The sequence below is a fragment of the Tympanuchus pallidicinctus genome, unplaced genomic scaffold (assembly GCF_026119805.1).
Source record: "Tympanuchus pallidicinctus isolate F22 unplaced genomic scaffold, pur_lepc_1.0 scaffold1, whole genome shotgun sequence".
Classification (NCBI taxonomy): Eukaryota; Metazoa; Chordata; class Aves; order Galliformes; family Phasianidae; genus Tympanuchus; species Tympanuchus pallidicinctus.
The window spans coordinates 82,202,959-82,228,332 of record NW_026294618.1 but is presented as its reverse complement, the minus strand read 5'-3'; the positions used below and the strand labels follow the sequence as shown (position 1 = coordinate 82,228,332).

General features: G+C 36.2%; 1 protein-coding gene across 1 annotated transcript in view; it reads right to left on the bottom strand.

Moving 5' to 3' along the window:
• BABAM2 (BRISC and BRCA1 A complex member 2) overlaps window positions 1-25,374 on the bottom strand; it is a 157,736-nt gene that overhangs the window by 130,359 nt on the left and 2,003 nt on the right. The window contains exons 2-3 of the mRNA XM_052702229.1: window positions 24,287-24,444; window positions 9,051-9,127 (exon numbers count right to left, since the gene is read on the bottom strand). Of these exons, the coding sequence (XP_052558189.1) occupies window positions 9,051-9,127; window positions 24,287-24,414 (205 nt within the window). The 5' untranslated portion in view covers window positions 24,415-24,444. The remainder of the gene's footprint in view (window positions 1-9,050; window positions 9,128-24,286; window positions 24,445-25,374) is intronic.

The window sequence follows — 25,374 nt, the reverse complement described above, 5'->3', positions numbered from 1 at the left end:
GTGTGTGTTTCTCCTGTATGCACTCCCACATTCACAAACATCAGAATCACATATAAGTACAAGGTGCAGGAAAGAGTAGAGGTTTCCCCGTTAATATACCAAATACAATTAACATAAAGGTATTATTTCATTTTAAGAAAGAACAAAATACGCACTAATCCTAGAGGAAACAACATAAAATAGTAACAGGAAACATGTGTGTATGAAGAGAAAATAACTGCTAGACTGCCTAAATTGTAAGACAACAATATATAATTCTGAAAAATTACTGACTAGACTGGATTTTCCTACGCCACCTTAAGTCAACCCTTCACATTCACCGTAATGGCAAAAAAAAACCAAAACAAACCTGCACAGCTCCTTACAATCAATCTCCACATAGAACGGACAATACTTGAAGCCATATGTTGAAGGAGACAGAATCTTAACACCTCTCAATCTTCACAGATTAAGAGCTGTAGTGCAAATAACTCAGAACTCACCATAAAGAAAAGAGTTGTCCTTTTACTTATCCTAATGCTACTCTGAAGGAAAGGAGTGTATCTCTGTTTTTGTCTTGACATACTTTTGTGATGCTAAGTAACTCATTTAACACATTCTTTCCATGTTGAATTGCTAGTTGTTTGGTTTTTCATTCTCTAAATGTGTTATTTTAAACCGAGTACACAAAGCTACATTTCATCTTGCCAAGAGCTGCACTCCAACTATCTAAATATTACAAAAAGCTTAAGATAAAAAATAATCAAATTAACTTATTTTATATATTAACTTTATTTTATATTAACTTAATTTTTATATAACGTCTCCATATTTGATTAGAGAAAAATTTTTAAAGAACTTTCTATTGTGATTGGTCTGAAAAGCGAGATTGAATATAAGCTGCAATCACAATGGCCAACTCAACAGCAAATCTGATGTTACTTTACATAAATGTTAACACTATTCTGTGTAGTGAGTTCACAAAATGTGAAGCGAATCAAAATATTGAACACTATCTCCCAGTCGGCTTAATAAAAACATTCACTTCTAAGCAACTACTTCCAAGCCAATAAAGTCATTTGCAAAATTACTGCACTCGGTTTGAGAATGGCTACCACTATAGTTTTGAAAATAAGAACACCAGAAACCAATATATCCCTGCATCGTCCCCTCACCTCGCCTAATTAAATACCCCTTCCTTACATCCCCAACTTCTGTATGTACTTCCTCATAAGTTTCAATTCTATTTGCCATTAATAGACAAAACGTGTCCATGACCACTCCAGTTTAAGAACAGTGTAGGCAAAACCTTCATACTCAGACAAGTTATCATATTTTTATAGATACACTGGGCAAAGATAACTATAATAAAATTATATTTCCAATTAAATAGTGCTACAGAACTTAACATTAATTCAATATAGTTAAAGCCATGAAGCCAAAGATAAATTACAAGAAAAAGGGTGCTTTATATATCCTTTTGCTTCTCACTATCAAAAAATACCACTCCATTTTTTTTTTTTTCTCCCTAGGCAAGAAGCATTCAATTTTGAAATACTTCACAGGATTTCAAAGGAAAAGCTAATATGCTCCTAATAGATGAAAAGATGGAAGTATTAATACTTAAATCTATCATTTCTTTTCTTGTACATACACACATGCTGTTCTTCTTCTCTTATCTATTCAGCCAAAATGCATAGTAAGTCTAAAAAAAGGGGTTAGAAACTAAGAGATGTTTTAGATGCTTATATAGTTGCTCTCCACTGGCCTTATGTACAGTTTTCTTCTGACAACTTCACCTCTTGTGATCTTTTTTTCTAACTGTACTATAAATTTAGTAGTACTGAAAGATGTTATACAGAGTGCCACAGCATTAACATCCCTATTCACCTCAAGACAACAAAAGTAGGAACAACCTACCAGTTACTGACCCAAAACCCCATAAGCTTTACTTCTGAAATGTTATCTATATCCTTCAGAAATTCTTGGGTTTCAAAAAATCTGAGCACAAAACATGTGAAACAAGCGTGCGTTCACTGCAGCCTGGAATAAGACCAATCTGAATGTAATCCATACCCTCAATCCATTTGGCTTTCAACAACAACAAAAATGCAATCAACAACAACAACAAAAAACCAAACGCAATGCAAGTTCAACTTCACCGCGGAATGCATTCATATGGAATACAGAACAATGCTGAAACATGAGACAAAGCCTACATACAGTTTGGGGAAAATAAAGAAACTGTCTTTTATGAAACATCAAAAAGACAGCAAGAAAAATGTCATCATACATGTATACAGAATGCTAACCTAGCTCCTTCAGTGTCTACACAAATATCACACAGGAACACTGATCAGTCCCTTCTACAAGCAAATCCTTCCCTAAAGCAGACCCTTGGCAATTGTCTTTAGGTAGAAGAGGAACAGGTTATTTCATTGCCATCAGTGACCAAGACAGTGCAATCAGCAGTTTGAAAGGATTTAAATGAACAAAGGCAGACCTGCTGACTCATCACTGGATTCCACTCTAAATATTTTTTGCTCTTTAAGTCAAATATAGCACCTCTAGAACCACTTATTGTTTGACAGAAAGAGAAATAGCTCCTGAAATGACAATTCAACTTCAGTAAACACAGAACTACTATTGCAAGAACATACAGGAGTAATTCTATTTCTGCTGTGGTGCTGACGCTGCCAAGCTATTCTATTGTCAAGTACAGCAAGATAATTTTACTTCAGAAGCTCCTCTTAAAATGATTTGTTGAAACAGTTCTGCCCAGATGGGAGGGCAGCTACCTCAAATGGTGTTTGGGAGTACTGTGGGACTCCTGCACACTTGACCCTGAAGTATAATCCTATTACAGAAAACCAAGTTTAGCTTAAATTTCTTACAGGCTGTTTAGTGAAAAGTCAGAAATATTCCTGAAGCTTAGAGACAACATCTGACAGCAAGAAGCTGTGATACTTTTAAGATTAATTTCTGAATTCACATGTGAATCAAGGTACAAAATGAAGAAAGACCCAGGAATGAGTGTTAAAAACTCAGTAACATCTCTTCCAAGTATTTGATCATATGAAAACAAACAAAAAAACTTATTTCCCTGTATCTCTGACACTCTAGAAGAAAACTGTAGCTACTCCACACATGCTAAGTTGCTAAGGAGCGATCCAACAGCATGATTCAAGCGTTTAATGCCTTCTGAGGTGCCTTAGGGTATCTAAGACATGGCAGATATGACAATTTTTTTCAGAGAGATCAGTGCCCTTTGGGGCAGCAGCTGAAAAGGCCAAGCAAGATATCCTAGGGCAACTCAGGCAGCTTTAGAACACCTCTAGTTAGGCAACTGAATCATATCCTGCTTGTTCAATAAAGACACTGCAAGAAAAAAGATACGGGAAGGATTTACAGGATAGTTATTTGGTTCTTCAGGTGGTGGGAGTTGGCAGAGGGTTGTTGGTGTGTTTATTTCTTTAACTTCAGCTAACAAAAAAAAGAAAAAAAAAATATAGGCCAACATACAGAAAGGGAAACACTGCTGTGCCATAAAGACCTGAGCATGGGCAAATCTGTCAATATGACATAAAGGAACAGGATCCCAGGCTGAACAACAAGACAGCAGAACAATCTTAGCTACTTGCATTTATGTAGCTGGGCAACCACTCTCCTCAAAACGCTGGTACAAGAAATGAAGAGGACAACAAATAATACACAAAGAGTTTAAATACTGGTAGAAATTAAAGACAACACTGGAGAAATTGTAAGAAACAGAGATACTGAGAAGCTGAAAAAAAGGAAAAGTGGAAATGAAGAACAAATACATTCAAACAAAAAGAACTGCAGAAATTATCAATAACTGGAACTCAATCAGGAAGAGAAAGGAGTAAAGTACAAAAGCACTACACTAACACAAATATGAGGGACAAACCCAAGCCTTCAAAACCCCTGGAGGTGCACATTTGTACATCTATACTTGTAAGGTCACTTTTCATGATGAGAAACACACTTCAAGGATTTCACCTGCAAAAAAAATGTTGTCAATTACCTGCTTGGTCAAAGTCCAATACATAAGGAAAAGTTTCAATAATAGTAAAGAAAAAGCCAGACCTGAAAGTGATTGCTTAAAAGGAGAAAATATTTAAAACTTTGTAGTCTAAGAGAAAATAAATATGAAAAGAAAAAAAAAAGATTACATTATCTATCCACGTTTCCTATTAGTAACATTAGCAGATTACCAAAAGAACAATATTCATTATTCCTGCCAAACATATTGCCAGTAAGAATCTTTGGGAGGTACTTCAGGGGAGGTACTTCAGATGACCCAACAAAAAGATACTTACTATGGAAATAATGATATCACCAAAGCATAATCTGAATTACAGGAACCAAAAAGTTTTTCCTGTAAGAGCTCCAGCTAAACCACAACCTATGTAAAATGAGCTGATGCTGCACAGAAGACTGATAAACTGCAGCAACCTGGCTATGCAAATCATGAATCTTAAAATTAATTGTAAGATAATTTTTATGTTTGTTTGTTTGTTTTTACTGGCATGATAAACAGTACTTAGCAAATAAATTAGCAAAGCAGTTTTTAAAAGGGCAATGAGAAGGTTAGGTATTTCTCTCTGTTTTTTATTTCCTTTGCCTCTTATTACTTCTTTAAAGCAGAAAGCCACAGGAAGACTAGATAAACTTCCTGAAGTACTTCTATCTAAGGAAGAAAACCAGATAAAATTCTACACAGCATATTATGAGGGATACTTTGGACTAGTGAGTGAGGCAACAGAATGGTGACTTCGCAATCTAAGGCCCATAACTAAAATGAATAAGAATTGGAGAAACAGAAATCAGATGTGAAAAAAAAGGAAAGAGAAAGAAAAGCTAAGCTTCAAATGACACAAAAGAAATACTCCTCAGGATGAAGGCAACCAAACAAAGTGGGGGCAGCAGAACCCAAAGCCGCGATCCACTCATATAAAAAGAGTGAAAATCAAATGAAAGATGAAAATACTATAGTTCAAGAGGCCACAGAGAGCAGTAGCATCACAAGGGCAACACATTGTTTAATCACCGTTAAATTCCAGATGACAGCACTCAAGGACAGAGAGAGAGAAGGAGGATCAGTGCCTGAAAAAGAAAATATGAAGCGCGTAAGAGTAGGGGGTTGGGGGAAAACAGAGGAAGCTTGAGTGCGAAATTAAAACCATGACCAAGAGATGCCAGGGTTCTTTGGAACAAAATCACAATGACCAAGCGAGTCACTCTTAACGATGCATTTTAATTAAGAATAGTATTAGGTAAAGATTATTAGAGCTTGTAAGTTTGCTTGAGAATCTCTGCTATGACATCTGCCTTGATTTTTAACCACAGGAAGATCAATCCATCTGCAAGAATTACAAAACACTCCACCTCAAAATATGCAAATATTCCTCTTTATTCATCAGATACTACTGTACAGTTAGCAATAAAGGATATGCCTGCATACCATTCAGAGTGCATTTTGGAATACAGATTCAATTTCATATTAGGTCTTGTACTCATCATAGAGCATCATGGATACTTTGCCTTCTTGGAAATAAAAATCCTATTAAGAACATTGATAAAATTCAAATATAGAAGAAAAGTGGTGCTGCTGCCTTAAGTTCATTGAGTTTTGGATGACTTCATTAAAAAATTAATACGGCTGTCTTCAATTTTAATTGACAATCTAGCAAAAATAAGCTCAATTTTCCAACCACTCTGGCCACGAAAACAAAACTTACTGTGTCCCTTACAGAAGAAAATGAAGCAACAATGTTTCTCTGAAAGAATAATTTGAAAATTTCTGAAGCGTGATGAAAGACTAATTTAACAACCTAATTTATCTCCATCACTGACATATTATCTCCAGGATAAAACTGTCCCCAAACTCTTACTCCTGATTGGAGCTCAGTAACTGCTCAGTAAAACATTCCAGCAGTTCAGGATAAATGCAGAAGTAAGGTGAAAGTGACATCTGAAAAAAAATGATTTATTAGCTAACAGTTGCCCTATGCAAACTCAGCAGCCAAACTCGGTGATCCTCATGGGTCCATTCCAACTCAGGATATTCCAAGACTCTATGAATCTCAAGAAAATGTATTAAAATTACCAGTAAGCTATTCTTAAGTCACATGATGTTCAATGTTATCAAACTTTAAAAAAAAAAAAAAAAAAGCAAAAAAAAAAATATTTTACACTACAAGCATGAAAGAGCTACTGCATTGTCTGAATGTACATTTTCTGGTCTTTTAGAAACCAGGACTGTGACTATGCAGTTATACTTCCCTAAAGTAGCCTACCAACAGTTTTCAGCACACTGGAATTAATACTTGCGTATTTGTTCAGTGGCAGCGGTTATGACTGATGATATGCAAAGAACTGATCTGTTGCAAAGAGGATGTAAGAGAAACCACAGAGGAACTACACACTTCAGTCTTTATTTGGCACCATATAATGAAGACCATACACTGTAGCTTCTGAATATTTTCAGTCAATCTTTTTATTCTAGCAGATTTCGCAACTTTCCTTTACGAAAATATTCTGCCCTTAAAAGATAACATATCTCACAACAGCCTACAACAGAGTATCGACAAATCTTTGGTAGCACACCACGACAGTCTTCCTCTACCATCACGACTGATCTAAACTCTGAATTACTAAAACTTTCTTGAATTTGCTGGCATCACTCTTTATTCCACACGCTATGGGGCTGAACAACGCACTGCATTTTCAAACATGTAGTGCTGAAACAAGGAGAATGATTATCCCTTGAACTCACTAATTGTTAAAACCATTTTCTGCTTTCAGTTTGTCATGATGTTAAAATACGAAGCCTGGTCTAATTGTGCTGCTTGGTTTCAGGGAAGGTGGAAAACTATAATGCAATAGCATTATGGTTTTCCTTAATTGTTTACATGTTTTCAGAATATAAGAACTGGGGGAACAAGTTGATTTGTAAATACTGACATTTGATGCATAGTCCATAATCATATTTCATGTAACTGCACTCCTTTACTATATTAGTATAGTGCGTATATCCATATTCTTACATGTGTGCATTTTTATCTACTAATTTTCTATTATGAATCAAGATCAATTTTAGCCTGTTCTTAGTGCCAAGTAAAGAGCTAAGGCTGACAGAATATAACAGTAGGGCCCTGTACATGAGAAAGTTACTACAGTACTACAGAAAACATGAAAGCATTTTCTTTAGCAGTGTCAACCAATGAAGCTTTTTAGTGTATCTTTACTGCAGTCCTGAAACAAGTCTCAAGTAGAATCTACTACACATTGTGATACACATCAAGATTCATTAGATTAAGTCTGCAATTCAACACCAATATTTTTTATTTGTGTAGTATAGACAAAAATCCCACTTGGTAGAGTTGTATCTTCAAATAATATGGCTGTTATTAGGTGAAATAGTCCCCCTTTTTCATTTTAAAAAAACCTGCTAGGTAGGAATTAATATGCTGCTTTTAGGAAAAAAATTAGTACATCTCTAGAACCACAACTGTACTTTAAGAATAGAAGAAATACTCATGGTAGACTGACTTAGGAGCTTAGCCCAGCTCTCTCAAAAACACACACACAAATGTTCAGACCAGCTTTTGAGAAATACAACTTTGTGAGTGCCACATGGAAGTTTTAAAGTGCTTCTAAAAACAAAAAATTTAACCACATTGACTTCCATTCATAAAGAAGTAGGGCTTCCAGCACACTATACAACAAGAAGAAAAACTACTAGAGAAGGAATTCAACAACATTCTTAATATTTAAAATGACTATAGCACACGTGTGATAACAGTCTAAATGCATGTTACCAACGGAATAAGTGTTTTAAATGTTTAACCTTTCTGTTACCCCTCCAGATAGCACGTTTTCACAGAACTGAAGAGTACTTCAGGTTGGAATGTACCTCTGGAGACTGTCTTATCCAGTCTCCTCTGTTCAGAGATAGATCCACTACAGTGGCTTTCTAAGGTCCATTTGGGTTGTGAGTATTTCCAAGGATGGAGACACACATACAACAAAAGCTCCCAGCTCAAGTTCTTCTGATAACCATGCTCACAAGTAGCTTTTTCCTAACATTCAGATAGAAATTCCTGTATTTCAATTTCTAACCAATTCCTCTGATACCACCAGATGGCCACCACTGAGGAAATCACGGTTCCCCTTTCCCTATTTTCTCTTCCAATCAGGTTCTTACCAACATTACACAGAATCATATTGATAGTATCTGCCCTGAACCTTCTCTTCTTGAGACTACACAGTTACAGCTCTTTTGCCCTCTCCTTGCACAATGGAAAGAAGAGTCCCTCAATCATCCTCACCATTTTTTGCTGGACCCACTCCAATTTGCACATATCTCTCTAGTACTAGTGAGACCAGACTGGTCACAGTGCTTGTGGAGTGGTTTCACTGGTGCTGCCCTAAATCTAAAGTTGTCAAGCTTTAAATTTTACTTTACTTGTATTTTGTTGTCTCTTATATTTTAGTTATTAGAGATGAAGAACAACACAATTTTATGACTTCTCTTATGCAGATAATCAGCAACTCAGGCATTCAGAAAACAATTCCCTACTTTCTAAAACAAAAATAACATCAACAACAAAGAAAATCAAACAAAAACACAATGAAAATTTAAACTAATACTTTGAACCAAAACACAGATGAATTGGAAAGTGAGCAAATAAGCCAGCATATGCAGATCCTCCAAGAGAATGACAGATATAAACAAAACACTAAATCAGAAAAGCCAAAGCATAAAGCACGTACAAATGAGACTAAAATCATGAGATTGTCTTGGTCATAATGTTTTATTAGAACCATGGCTTTTAGGATTCTTGTTTTCAAATCTGTCAGTCTACTACGGAAGGCTGTAAACTGATCTCAAAAATAGTTCATTGTTTTTAAAGCTTCAGCTTTACAAAAACAAAAAACAGGTATTTTGAAATTTGTGAAATTAGAGACAGTTAAAAACTTAATGTGATAGAGAAAACACTGCTGAAAGAAAGGTCAAGATGCAAAAACAATAGTTTTGAACTTACATTTGAGTGTTTCTCCAGCATAAGGAATATGCAGCTTAAACCGATCACAGCTAGGTCCAGGTGTCAAGGACGTACAGCTAAAAGTGAAGATAAGAGAAGAATGTTCTAAGCTGTTACAGATGGCAGCAAATGCTAACATCACTATTCCAATGGCTGACATAATAATGATTTTCTGACTACAATATTCATCCTTACAAACCGGGGAAAAAGAAAAAGGTGGGAAGGATACGGAAGGCCCATTCTCACCATAGCAGTAATTCTCAATGTCATGAGAAAATTTAGGATCTGTGCCAGCAACCATCTTTCCATTCAAACACAAAATACACGTTAAAAAGTCCTGGTTTCAGGATGCTAATAGAATAGTAACCACTGATCAGTCAAAGCCATCAAATTCTCTTTATGTATAAATTTTCCAGGTGACAATTCTTTACATATGTCACGGTTATTTGTAAGTCTCCAGGTAAGCAAGTTTCAGAATCAGGTATCCTAGGCTATGACAGTAAAGCACATCAGTTCATGAATCTATCACCTTTTTATATCTCCTGAGAATCTGGATCACTGCAATGGCCATTGGGTCCCACAGTGAGTGAGCATTTTATGAATATAATAAGAATGAAAAACTATTCACTGCCTAGGTGAGACACAACCAACCTTTTCGTAACTTGTAAGTCATGTATTAAAATCTTTGCATAACAAAGAACCAAAATACCTGTCTGCACCAGGAGAAACAGCATCATGAATCATTTCACAGGCAGGAATGGCAATGGTCCCTGGAGTTCTCACCACTGTAGGCCTACGGCCATAGGACAGGCCTCAGAAGCATGAATGTTGGAAGCTGTTAGCAGCCCATTGCTCTCCAGATTTAGGCATTATGATTGCCCAGCAATCTTCTTCGCAGTCTAAGATTACTGAGAATTTTTCATAGCGCTAGCACAAAAGCTATGCATGTTGCAAGCCACATGAAGATCAAAGCTGAAGATTGGGTAACCGGACTAAACAGTGAAAAGAAACATCATCAGTGATCCAGTGCTGTAATACAAACCACTGACAATGTAAAGAAATGAAATAAATGTTTACTGGGCCATAAATACAGTCAAAGCAAAAATAAGTGAGCAGGCCAGAAAGCACAACAGTTCTGATCTCACAATACAACATAATAACTCCTGCAGCTGTGCTTACTGTGGCAATGGCCTAAGGGTGAACAGGGTATTCTCTCCTCTCACCGATACCATGCTTTAGAGAGTCAGGTCCACCAGACTCCATCTGTGCAGTATTTTCCCTCTTTACCCTTCCAAATTCAGGAAAACATGTGCAGTGGCCTCAGATTGATTCTGTTCAAGGAGCTACATTTATAAGTTAATCAAATTTGTCCTCACATACACCTTCATCAAAGAGGCAGCCACGGAACTACAGATCAATCAACTTCACTTAAGTTTACGTAAAAATATCAGGAAAAAAGAAATCAAAATTTGTGTGCACTCAGCATCTAACATGGTACAATTCACTGCCTACATTGATTTGGCAAAACACATGGTGTTATTTTAGCATCATCATAGAAAGTAGATAGCAGCCTTGGCAAAGCAACAGTTGTTCTGTCTTCACTTTAGAAAGGTTTTTGTAGCGTCATGTGAGAGCACTCTGCAAAACAATCTACAGAACGTAATTCAGATACGGCTACTATCAGATCTGTGCAGAGCTGACTGGAAGGCATGTTTCATAAAAGATAGTGCACATCTTGCTTCACAAATGCAATGAGTGGATTTTCTTTTAGTAGAATATTATTTAGCCTCTCAGTGAAGAACTTGGTTGATGGAAAAGAGGTGGTTTTTATTAAACTTACAAATGATGCCAATGTGAAATATAACAGTATGCTGAATAACAGCACCAGAGCTGAAAAATATTGACTTCACATTTTATGTTACTGCTTTTTAAGTATTAAGTAGGGCTTAGCAAGAACAGTACGCACCACTGCCCTCACTGGGAACGACATCAGTGTCTGTCTGAGAACATGTAAGACTGGAGATGCAGCGCAATACAAATAAGAAAACATTGCTCTTTCAAAGATGCATTTTATTAGAATAGAAAAACAAGAGTGCCCACTGTTTAAGTATTTGAATGGCTGCAATGGATTTAACAGCTACAACGACAGGATTATTATCGACTTTCAAGTCATTCCTAAGGCTCACATCTCATAAGGTCAGTTCTAGGAAGCATTAAAAAAAAAAGCAACACAAAGGAAAAAACATAACTTGCAAGTTCTAAAATACATCTGCAACACTAGTTAATATTTAATGGAAGTTGCTGTCAAAGTGACCACAGGTCACAGTTTCAGGCACATTTTTCTAAATACCATCACAATAACATTGTCATTAGGTTTTCAACAGACACAAAAATTTCTGATCCTATAAATACCCTACAATCCTTTCTTTTAGCACAAAGGGCCATTTGGAAATACTTACAGAAAGTGCAATATTCTTTAACATTAAAATAAAAGCTTGATTTAATGGCAAATGTTCCTAAAAGCAATACTAAGTATTTTTCCTAGATTATCATATTCCAGCAGAGATGTTTTAAATTTTACTGGTCTGCAATTGATGGAAAATGACTGTATTCACAATCTTTTTTTTCGGTTGTTGTTTCCAAATTACACTCTTTGGCTAGGCTGCACAAGAGACTTCAGAAACTACAACAGGCCAAGCAATCAAGTAAAATTGCAAATACCTCCATATGAAAAGAGGCAGCAACTTTTTAATAGAAACAGTAAAAGAACAAAACTCCCAAGGCAAAACAAAATTTTGGTATGACTAGCAGCCTACGTGTTATTTTTCTGTAGAAAGGCACAAATAACACCTAGGTTATGGGCATCTTCTCTTACTCGAATTTTCTTAAAACACAGAATCTCATGTGATTACCTGACCCAGAATTGTGGTATCCACTCTTTCTGAAATACAAGATTTTATGTCTTTTGATCCTTTTATTTAGCATGGTCCACACACCAAAGTGAAGCTGAAGGAGAATGATGTGTGACAAGGTCTTTTAAAGATTACTTTTCTCGTCATCACAGGGAACTGACAGGTAGAATAATAATATCTAGTATTAAAAACTAATTTCAGAAGCTGACTTCATCTCACGATGAACAGATGTGCTACCTATTCATGGAAAACATTACACTCATTTGCATAACTTCATCTAAATACTCAATGTTTTACAAAGGAAAGCTTTGAAGCACAGCAGTAATTAATGTTCTGATGCTCAGAGTTGTGATACAAACGTCTTCTTCACAGAGTACTTTAAAAACATGTAGAAAGGCACTTTTAGTTGAGCTTAATATCAAGATTTTATCTTACATGAATACATTTGTAATGACTACTTACAACTCCTGCTTTTTTTTTTTTTTCAAGCTAAAAGCAATTGATCCCTTTCTATCTAGGCCACTCTGATATTTCACAGGTTCAAAGCCATGATGATAAGTATGATTCTGACAGCCCCAGGTATCAGTACTCTTCTACAACTATCATTTAAAAGCCTTCCTCTGCCCTAGTAAAATCTTCTCCAAAGGTATGTTCTGTGCTATGTCACAGCTAAACAAAAGCTCAGCTGTTCACACTTTAGCCCTTAAAGTCTGGAGATAAGCAGTTATTCTGTTAAAAAAATTAAAAGAAAATAAACATCTCTTTTTATACCAAAATATTATACTCCAGTCTGAAACTCACTTCTTAAACAATTCCTAGAAATCTGCTTCTTAGAATCATGTAATTCCATAGCAAACACTCAGAAAACCTGCACGAGTACAATAGGTCTACCAAAGAAATACCCTTTTTTTCTTTTAATGGTAAAAAGATGTACGAACCAATACTCACACTCATTGGATAACTATCAAATTTCCTGACAAAAAGTTATGCAAAGTGCTTAATGACTCAAGTCTTCTTTCTCTACAGCTTTTATGCTTTTGCTATCTGAAGACAGATCATCAATTAATTTCACTGTGCAATAGCAAACAAAAATTTTAAAATGTAAGCGACTTGGAAGGGGAACTTGATGTTGAGTCTGCCTAAATGGAATTGTCAGAGATGCAAAAACTTTAATCTCAGTGATGCTGAGGTTGCTACAGATGCCGTCCTTGAAGATCAGAACTTTTTGGTTAACAAATAGCTCCTGTTGTTCACAGGGCTTTTGGTGTTAGTGCTTCACAGGCACTGTAGATACGATGATGGCAAACATTGGTAAAAAACACACGCATGCTCAACATAACTAAGGAGGTTCTGAGCACTGGCTGTATTTCCAAACATTCCTGACTCTAACATATCTACTATAAGATTCTAATTGTTCCAGTATATGGCAAAGACAGACACTCTTAGGGGAAAAGAGGGCCAAGACCCTCCCACGATACAAGAGACTGAATTAGAAAATGAGTTTGACATCAGTAATGATGATATAAATACAATTTAGTTAGGGGGTTCAGAGGCCAAAAATTTCATCAGCAAGAGTCAAATTTAGCTCAGAGATAAAGATGGGCAATCCTTACTCATTGTTCCTAATAAAACTACAGTTTCTGGCTGCAATATCAAGAATCAGCCTTCAGTACAGAGCCAGCAGTGTGAACAGAAAACTAGCACTCTGATATACAAGCCAACTAGCATCAACAGAAATTTTCTGACAATTTTGTGAGCTCCAGAGTCCCTGATAACACGTCAACTAACAAGGGCTACAGTGGAAGCAAAGGAATTCTGGAGCGTGGCCATACGTGTCTCCTGCAAATGCAGAAAGAATTAAGTGTTTTTTTCATTTTTTTTCCCAGAGGCAGCAAACATTGAAGTCCACCTAAAGCTTTTAATCTGGCATTTGCTAAGAAAAAAACACTCAAATTTATACAGAACACCCTTTGTGGAAGCCTTTAGATTTTTATTTTTTTTTCCCCTCTATCTTTGTAGATGGGAATCTGCTCAAGTGCTTCTTGAAGACAATATTTCATCCCATTTAATTAAGAATTAATTGCAGAATTCACAACAGATGGATAAGTCATCTACAGAGCCATGAAGAATAATTAGATGGGAGGAGGAAAGTGAAAGAAAGGCCAGCAGCGGGTGACAGGGTTGTTTTTTTAGAAGGGCTGAAGAAACAGAAAACCAGTGAAAATCATCTTTTAGAAAGCTGACACGGACAGAGAAAATCTGAATTGTACTGCGACTCCCTGCCACACACAGCCCACAAAGCTTTGCAGGTTCCCAGGGTCCTGCAAGAAGAGTACAGAGCAGCTGCTGCTAAAAACTAACAGATTCATTAGGTGAAATTTGAAATTTGAATTCTAATCCACCGATGTTCATCTTCAATCTCCCTTTTTTATACAGACAAGCATATTACACAGTACGATACAGAGGGACTTCTGCTTAAAAGACAAAGCACGCACCTCTGCTTTTGAGAAACAAAAGCTCAGTTACGTTTACAGTGATTGCTACTGCACTTAAAAATATTGAAATCAGCTAAATCTTAATTATTTCAAGAGGCTTTCTAGTAGTTAGACCCACTGTTTTTTTAAGACTCATCTCTACCCTACCTGGTTTGCTTTAATTTTAGTATAAAATTAAACTGTGCACAAAGCCTACTCTTGTTACTACAATGTAAGTTACGATGTTTATTTTAAATCTTATTAGTATGGGTGATGTGCTGTAACTGGAATGGCATTTCAATCCAAGTAGTTATCAACTGGGAACTTCTTTCGTCTATTCTAACTGCTGATTTTCACATATTCATATATATATATTTATTTATATACACACAAACATGCATATATTTGTATTTTTTTGTATAAACAGGACCATACTAATTAGAACTTTTAGAAAAGAGAAGGATCCTAGGCAGAAAACATACCTAGAAAACAAACTGTACCCATGGGCAGAAGCCTAGTTCTTAACAACTAAGTTTCAAAGAACTATTTAAAACTAAATCAGCTGCCAGCAACCTATTTTCAGTAGAAACAGTGCAGAAAAGTATCTAATGACTATTGTAATTATTAAAACAAATTACAGCAGCTATAGCTCAAAAGTAAACGTAGATTTATTTAACACGAGTAGGAGTTTGCCAAAACAGATGTTGCAAGGTGGGGAAAGCTTTGAGCCTGCTTCTAGAACTTCAAATCTTTCGCATCTGCCACAGTCTTGTTGTAGATACCCTGCAATCTCCTAAAGTACAGCCATCTCTGCGCACACATAACCCATCCTCTACAAGGAAGCCATAGAGAGGGAAGGAAGACAAATAAGTGCACCTACATAGACTTTGAAATCATCTCAGAGAACGTCTACATTAATGAGGGTTTGCAGAAATCCCACGTGATTGCGACTCCTCTAGGGTGACAAATTCCCCACTCATTTTGCCTCAGAAAGCTGTTTTAGAAGAGCTTTTTTTCCAGTCACAGTATAGGTAGAAAAGTGCCACCCCAAAAATAACAACAACAAAAATAATAATAATATGAAGACAGAGTCGATAACCAGCATCATGTGTAATCTATGTGCAAAGTAGGCTCCTGAGAGAAAAGCTCCAAAGAGCAGACTATCTCAGAATCTGCGCTCATAAAATCCCTGCAGTTTAGGGTTGGAGCTCATTATTGTCAGGAGCCAATTATGGTACAAATTGAGAAAAATAATTAAAAAGCAACAAAGGAACGTTGCCAACAAAACGTTCTTTAGAAACATGCTTTAGATGCTTTAGAAACAGCTTTTATAGCCAAACTGATGACTTTTGTAAGCAAGATCATTTATACTCCAGTAATTGCCTATAATTCCCCTCAAAAGCTACACATAGAAGAATTAAACAGAAACAGAAAATAGAAAACTTAATGAAGGAGCCATTGAAAAACTAAGAGACTCGAGTAAATTGCAATAGGAAAACACTAGCAGTGCATAAGACAGTGGCCTATACTTTGTAATAAACCACTGATTCACAAGCATTGTGAACTACACTTCTGTCACAAATTCAGGAAAGAAAAAGACACTAATTTAAAGTACTTTACCATACTGTTCTTAAGACCAGCTGAATCCCAAATTCTTGGAATTCACAAAGAAAGTTCTAAAGAAGAGTATGAAAGTGTTGAAGATGCACCTTTTTACTTCATCTTCCTTCCCTCTCGTGAAACACAAACTCTTCTTTGGTATTTCCACAATAGTCATTTGATTACATGTTACTATCCAATCAGTTAGAACCTAAAAATTTCTACTGCTCACTAACGTAAATTCAATTTCTGAAGAAAGCAACAAAATTAAAAATTTAAAAAAATAAAAATAAAAATAAAAATAAAAAAATACAAGGTACGTTTTAATGCTTAGATTACTCACAGAAAATGATTCTTTGCCAAGTATGAAATTATCATCTACCACCTGGAGTTTCAGATCCTGAGTGTTCACAGAAAGCATATTCATTCAGCAAGTCTCAAAAGGTAAGCTATTATAAACCTAAGTTATTTCACATCACAGAACAGCTTAGTTATTGGAAGCTGCAACAAAATGGCAACAAGACTAAGAGTACTGTTCATGTCTATATGTTTCCCCCTTTCATGACCCAACCAAACATTAATAGGGTTCCATGGTCCTATATCCTTTCTTCTCACATTTTCTTCCAAAGCTTTCATCTAATCGCATATCATCATAGCTTTCTGGTCACAGATCTCTAACAATTTAATTTGCTTATCTTACAAACTCTGAGAAGAAAGAAATTTATGTTAATACAGCAATCAAGAATTCAGTTCTTCAGACACGAAAGACCATTTCTTGTTCATAACTCCATTACTTTCAGCAGCACCAACATTCAGCAGGGTAACTTCAAATTACATATACATATACATATACATATTATTGCATGGATTCATAGGAACACACTTTTTTAAAAAAAAAGGAAATATACTTGTTCTAGAAATTCATATAAATGAAGATTTTTTTTTTCTTACATCCTCTCTGTAATGGAATTCTGCAATACCCTTAATTCAATTTCACTGGGATTCTTTTATTTTACGATGACAAAAACACCCAATCCTAATGATCTAATTTTGTTCTTTCACCCATAAGCTGCATATTACAAAGAAGAAATAATGTGACCTGAGTGGTTTCCGTCACTCATATCAATTCCCTTCTCACAGGAAAGGCTCCCTTTTTATGTATTTTTTCTTTTGTACGGATTACAGAGAAGGTTAACTGTTACCTTAGACTGAATTTAATAATGTTAATAAACATAATTTCAAGAGCAAAAAAGAAACTGTTCACTGATATTATAGCTCTAAGTATTCTTTTAAGATGCTCACTTCCAGTTAGACGCTAGCTGCTTTAGGGTACATCTACACCATGCAATATAGTGTCAGGTAAACGCCCTAGCTAAATATCTCAAGAAGAAGAGTAAAATAAGCAAAATTTGCATTGGTGTGATTATTCTCTTTCCAGTTGAATCTGAGAGATTGTACCAACACTGCCAATTCAGTGCTGGACAGAGTTACCTGAACTGTCAAGAGTTCTGTCGGGAAAAAAAGTACCATGACTGACACTTCACAGATCCCAAGGCGCTTATAAGGCTGCACTTAAAAGTGAAGCAACAGGGAGATGTCAGCCAAAGTGCCAATAAGAGAGACTCCTATCACAATGAAGCTTCTCTTAGAAAAATTTTATGCTGGCTTACATAATGATCAATGCATTACAAGAAAAGGTCTCTAAAGGATTTGATTTCCCACATAGAAAGAGAACAACCGTATAATCATAGAATAGCACGTAGATTATGTTTACAAAAAGTAGTGGTTTGCTTTATTTACTTCTACTGACCCATAGAAATAGTTTACAGATGGATTTGCATTAATTTCTGTTTGCTGTAATATGAATGTGGCGGAATCAAATTTTAAACACCGCTGCGCTTTGGTCCATTGGGAGTCTCTGATGATCTTCTTTGCTATTGAAGCCCCTCATCTTACCAGAAAGATGGCAGCAAGTGGAATAAAAACAAAGCCATAACCTTCAGCTTTATTAGAAATGTTTGCCTGTTTTTTTAATGTTATGTCACATGTAAGTCTATGCATATAAGAGTCAGGCACATACAAAGCGTAACTCCATATGTAAGGCTGGAAGAATTTACCAACCAGCTACGCAAGAATATATTCTTCTCCACTCAGCAGAAGCAAAAAGAAATTAAAAGCCATTTGTTCCATAGTTGGCATTTGTTCCAAAGAGTTTCTTCTCACTGTTACAAAAGCACAAAACTGGCAGAAACAACATCCAATTTTCACACGGTCAGATAAGGAAATCACTCACTGCCCCAGCCTAATACCAAGCGAATACATACTGGGCAGTATCTGAACTGAACAGCCCTTAGAAAAAATACATGCTCAAAATTGGCAAATGCTCTCTTTTCCCTGAACAACTTCAAGCACCCTATTTAAAATCAGTGTTTAAAATGCTAACATATTTGGAGATTATTTGCCAAACCATCAGGAAACTTATGCACTAAACTGAAAATTCAACTAAGATGTTTTCCTTTTTTCTTCCAACATCCAGAAGAAAGCAATCCTGGAAACAATCAATCTTTTGAACCAGTGCAGAAAAATTCACAGATCCCTTGCCTTGTACCTTCAGAGCTTCAGTCTGTTCAATTTAGCTTGAGAGTGACAACAAACTACTAGTAATAAAATTTCCTGCAGTGAAAAAAATGCATTTGTTATCAGAAATGAAAATGAAACAACCTACTCCATGGAAAAGGTAATAGTTTATGACTTAACCAATGTAACAGTAAAGGATGCAAAGGGCATACCTTTCCCAGAAGTACAAAATAGTTTGGGTTGGAAGAGACCTTAAAGATCATCGTTCCAATACCCTGTCATGGATAAAAAGTCACCTTCCTCTACATCAGGTTGCCCAAAACCCCATTCAACCTGGCTTCGAACACCTCCAGGGATGGGGTACTCACACAACTTCTCTGAGCAGCCTGTTCCAGCACATCATCACTTTCTGAATGAAGAATTTCTACTTAAAACCTAAAATCTGACCTAAATCTCCTCTTTTTTCAGTTTAAAATCATACCCCCTTGTCCTGTCACCATCAAACCACGTAAAAAGTTGGTCCTCCTCCTGTTTATAAGCTCTCCTCAAGTACTGGATGGCTGCAAAGAGGACTCCCTGGAACCTTCTCCAAACTAAACAAGTTCAACTCCCTCAACCTTTGTCCATAAGAGAGGTGCTCCAGCCTTCTGATCACCTTTGTGGCCCTCCTCTGGACCTGCTCCAACAGCTTTCTTGTGCTGGGGGTTCCTGGTCTAGATGCAGTATTCCCAGTAAGGCTGCAGAAGGGCAAAGCAGAGGGAACAACCACCCACCTCACCCTGCTGGCTACCTCTCTTCTGATGAATTCAGGGTACAGTTGGCTTTCAAGGCTGCAAGCGCACAATACCAGCGCTGGTTGAGCTCTTCATCCACCAGTGCCCCCCAAGTCCTACAAGGCTGCTCTCAATCCACTGCTGCCCAGTCTGTATTTGTGCTTGGGATTGCTCCAACTCAGGAGCAGGACTTCGTTGAACCACAAGTTGTTTGCATGGACCCACCAGTCAAGTCTGTCAAACCACCAAATTCCTTCAAGTATATGCTTTACTCACAACCAGTAGAAACTATGTACACTAACAGTGTTTCATAGTAATTGCATTCAAGAATCATGTAAAAAAAAAAAAAAAGGAAAAAAAGAAAAAAAGAAAAAAACAAGCTACAGAAATAAATGGGAATGACGGAATAAAAATTTCCTTCCTTTAATGGAAGTACAATCTTTCGGTTTAGAATAATCAAAGGCAAAGATAAAGAGAAAACTTAAAATAACTGCTACAGTATTTCACAGTTAACATTTCATAAAATACTCACATAAAATGCATATTTACTTTGAAAAGGGAAATGCCCAAAAGAAACGGAAATGCCAAAAGCTTATTGCAGTCCACTTGATAACACAAAAATTAAATAATCATTGTTCACTAGGAAATTACAAATGTCTTTATTACAGCTTGATAGTGAACCTGCAAGCTGAAATCTGCTCCTAGTAGTACTATGTCTTTTTAATCGCTCCTCATACAGTTTCAGACAGATGCAAGGAACAAACTACCAACATGGTTTACTACAATTCAGTTATGTAAAAATTCCACAATTAATTTCATCATAAATATGGAATGATTAAGTATAACCAAACAAGTATGAAAGTTACAAAGTTACATAACTTTGTTGTGAACACATATCTACAAAAATAGACTCTTAGTATCTAGAACTTTCAGTTACTGTATTCATTTTAAAATTCCAACTGGTGCATCACAAAGTAATTTAAAAAATAAAGTCCTGAGTAGGAATAAGCTTGCAACATAATTTGAGGCTCTATCACGGACATCCCCATGAACTGCTGTATGGAAACATGTTCTCAAAGACTATGACCAACACACATGTCTCTCACACCATTCTAACAAGCCATAGGAAAAGCAGTTGGCTCTTAAATAACTGGATTCTACATACACAATAATTACACAGCCTTTATATAGGAAAATTTCTTCTGTTTCTAAATTACTTAATAATCGCTTTTCCCTATTCAACATATTTCCCATGGTTAATGTATGTATGTATAAACACAAAGAAAAATGTCCTAGCCATAATTTAAGATGGTTATGAAGAGATTTTAATATCTAATTAAGATGGGTCATTATTTCAAAGAGACACCATTGTAGATTAACTGAATGATGTAGTATATGGCATTGACTCAACTGGCAGCATTATTTTCTTTGAGTCTAGAACAAGGTAATATCCTATGCAAGAGTTAAATGCTTTGATCCATTCTGACATCCCCAGGAATACCTTTTATTGATGCAACAGAGATGCCTGCCAGGGTTTCCTTATCATCAGAATCAATGCTGCTAAAGGTGCCGTATTTCAGATGTGATCTAACACTAAGCTTCTATTTTAGTTAACTAGGGAGCTCCTTTAACAAGATGATAATATTCTGTAGACTTCATAAAATTCGACTTTGGGTAACTGTGCATCACCTAGGTTCTCATTACTGTTTCTACTGAAAAGTTCCTTTCTGTCCTATCAAGTTGTTCTGCTGAGCACAGTTAAATAGTTCTCACAACTCTTCACTCACACTGCATCAGCAGCAGCCGTATAATTCCTATGAATAGATCTTGACCTGAAGGCCCTACTCATAGATGTAAATGTATGTGTCTGATGAGACTAGTACTGCCTATTAAGTTTGTAAAACACACAGACGTGGAACTGTAACATGTTATTATACAACATTTACATACTCAAAGACTGCAAAACAATAGGATTCCTTTCTGTGATCTATTTCCCTTCCACACTTGCAAGTAAAGCAAATAAACATATCATACTTCATACTTTTAAACCAACATCAGCTCTTTAATACAGTTTATAACAAAATTAGGTAGTCTTAGCAATAAGATAGAGCAAGCGCAAAATAAGCTCTTCACTAAAAACATCTGACATGTGGATTGATTTTTTCAAACAGTTAAAGACTTACATAATACTTGACATATACAAACCAAAATCAAATGACATAACAGGCTACAAACCTGGTACTTGATCTTGCACTAGTTAAAGAAAAGTGCAATTCCTTCCACATTCAGATTGAGAACTAAGAAACCGAAGTTATGAACAGGCAAGGTGTTGGAGATGCTACCACATCCAACACATTTCTATAATTCCCTATGATCTGCAGCTCCAGTTTCTAAAATCTATGAATTGAGAATGGATGCATCTTGCATCTGTAAATTTTGTTACATAACACAAAGCACTGGTTGGTTAGGCAACCAGAATACTGCATTAACCACTATTTTTCTACCAGAGTAACACTGTGGTGTGTGACAGTGAAGCAGCCATGCAGTTCCTTGCCTTGATCCCCTTGTCAGCATCAAGGCACTCACAAGCTTCCAGAAGTCTTTGTCTTCTAAGTTACTATCTACTGAAAAGATTACCTTACAGATTTTAACATCCTAAAGGTTAAAAAAAAAATCATTTTTTTCGTCTCAAAAATCTTTCACACAACACAACAGTTAATTCATAAAACATCTGTATGTTCCGTAACAAATTCAAGCTAGCCTATGGCAAGACATGTTTTGAGTTCCTTTCATATGTCATTGAACTCATTCAAAAGTTTCTGCTCATGGCCACATTCATTTGAAATAAATAATAGCTTTTTATTTGATTTCAGACACTTAATCTAGTACCTCTTCCTCAGATACATTTCAGCTTTTTAAATTTAAAGCCTGATTCAGCAATACTGAAACTGAAGGGAGTTCTGCAATCAATATCCTGTACCTCATCCCCATTATTAACTTATTAACATATTAGCTTAACTGCTCTCCTTGTTTTCCTTCTCCCTGTTCAATCTCTATGTCCTTGTATTTCATACAGTTATTACCTAGATTTGTCCCTGACTTCTACTTCCTGAGCACTGTCATTTTGCTTTTTTTTTTCCAAAGTTTAAAGAAAGTAGAAGGGTTGAATAAGAGCATTAAGTCAGGATAGGAGTACAGAGTAGACCAATGCCTTCCAATCTATTTTTTGGATTCTCGGAGCCCTACAAACTTTTCCTTGAGAGGCAGCACCCAGAGGTAAATTTCAATCTCTCTTGGTCACTGCATTTATGTTCTGTACTCCACATTCAATGCAAACAGTATAGAATTTGAATCACTAGGTTGGAAAACAGGCACAGTTAGGAGTAAGTTTTCCGTTTTTTAAGTTAAAGAATAAACTCTTGGAAAACATTTAAGACATATCACAGCAAACTGAAGATAATCTCAGTAAGACTACAGGCTAAAAACACATACTAAAATACCTCTGAAAAGAGTTAGCTAAAAAAACACTGTGTTGAATTATTTTAATCTATTCTAAAGGCAAGCAGCATAAGCACTGTGGGCACTGAGAAAATTCTTACCAACCTCCCAATAAGCTGACACCTTCATCACCAGACCACACCTGTGTTTTCTCTTTTTTTTTTTTTTTTTTTTCTCTATCCCTTTTCAGAAAAGCGAAGGCAAGACAGATGCTACCTTAGCCTTCCTAGGAGACTAGTTCAAAAAAAAGAAAGGGCTACAATGAAGCAACAGTTGCAGGTAAGTAATTGCTCAGCCTGTATCATTTAATCTGCAAGATCAAACACTAAGGCAAACGACACAAAGTTACAGCTTCTTAGACCTCCAAGAAAGACGGCAGTGTCACAGAGGATGACTCTTTTCAAGCTAACCATAGAAATCAGACTTTGATGAAAAGGCATTGTATCTACAGGAAAAGCAACTCCTAACTGTCCAAGAAACCATAACAAAGCAAACTACAGAAGGACATGAAACAGTTTTCAGCAGAACTAAATTTTAAAGAATTTTCGTGGTAGTTCTCAAAACTTATTGGGCTACACTATCATTCAAATCAAACCAGCAGAGTCTGCATCAAAGTGATGCAAAGTGATTTCAGCACCCTAAGCCAAAATAATTTCAGAGTCTCTACTCCAGTCTCAAAGAAGTACCTCAGTCAGGAATGTGGTTAGATGCACAACTATAGAAGCAATTTCTGATATCCTCTCATCTTCAGAATTCTTTATCAGCTGCTCTGAGAGTTTCCCATCTGGCAACATCCAAAGTAAACTCTACTTTTAGCAGTTCACACCCCCCACGTATTATTCACAGAGGTTACACATCAGAGTTCCCTCTGTACATGTGGATCCCAAACTTTATCAGCAGCTGAAAACCACCACGCATCCTTGTAGACTTAAAAACAGAAATAGTAGCTTGGCCTATTTCAAACACTGCAGCCTACAGCTATTAAATGTACTAATCTTGGAGAAGGTTAGATAAAGAAATGTTTTTCTTTCTTATTTAGCATATTTGTTACTACAGTAAGGTCTTAGAAATTTATCTTCCACTTTCAAAATTATAGAAAAGATTAAGTAAGCAAGTGATAAACAGCTGGAAAATGTGTTTACAACAATCTAACTGCTGAAAACCAGTGGCACCAATGAAAGTGTGTCAGCAAGATTATTATCGCCAACAACGTGACAAATTAAATCCCGCAAAGTACAAAATGCTAATAAGACAGAAAAACAATCTAGACAGCATTTCAGTTTCAGATATACTGAAAATGCTTAAGGACACACTGACATAGTAAAAGATCAGTTCTGAAAAGACATCTGAACTGTCATTGAGGGGTTGGGCATTCTTTCTAAACAAGGAACTCAAACACTTACCCAGATTTCAGGTCTGTAATTCGTAAACAATTGGTAGCATCCAGGCCTACTTTTCCATTTCTCACCACACTCGAAATGAACGGTGAAAGAGCAGGAGAAATTCTGTTCAAGGCAACTTCGGGAGACATTGTAGCGTTCTCTCTTCCTTCTGTCTTTAGCTGTACAGGAACAGTAAGGGAGAAAAACAATTTTAAAATATCCTACTTATTTGGTGTAAATTCACATATACTATGACAACATCAAAGGAAAAATAAGCTTAGCGCTCTAGCGATCAGGAATTGAAGAGTACAAAGCTAACTTTTTTCTCCTACCTCTGCAATGATCAAAGAAACCCATTTATTCAATTCAAACTCAATATAAAGAATCTTTAATCCTAGGCTCCTTTAATTAAGATCCTATCCCTATGAGAAAGATAAATCAAACGGAAGGTCCTCCTGACCATTCACAGCCTAGCTGTTCTTGTAAGCATTCCCCTAGAGGCTGTAATCAACAAGCCACATTTGTTCTGCTTCTATTGACATCAACTAGACTTACAGTACTGATTGCAATGGGATTGCACTCTCTACATATTTTCTCTCCACATATTTTTAATTTGTAATACAACTACAAGCATAACCATCATCAGTATTACATTCACAACACTTCACTAAGAGATAGACAGAGCATTTTGTGCTTCCTTCAAAGACTTTCCTATCGGTGATACTACCATGCTCTGAAAGGCACAAAACACATTGTGAAACTGTTATACACAAACTTCAAGCACAGCTTCTTCAGAAGCACTTGCAATTGCACGACCTTACGCTACATCAGTGAGGCCACTATAATCACACTTGCTGCTTTCTAGACTAAATGCAGGAGCTGATCTTGTTTGTAATTTAAAATAGTCTCATGCTGAAAGCCTATCTGTGGGCAAAACCAGGCTGTGGCAGAAGTGGAAGAAAGAAAGGCAAGCAACCTATCTAAATGCTAAAAATACATTCACTCATATTCTTGGTATGTTTACAGTTCTACCTGAAAATTAACTGAATTTCAGAGTTTTACAAAATAGGGCCACAAGTGACTCAGCATAATATAAAATCACCACTGCA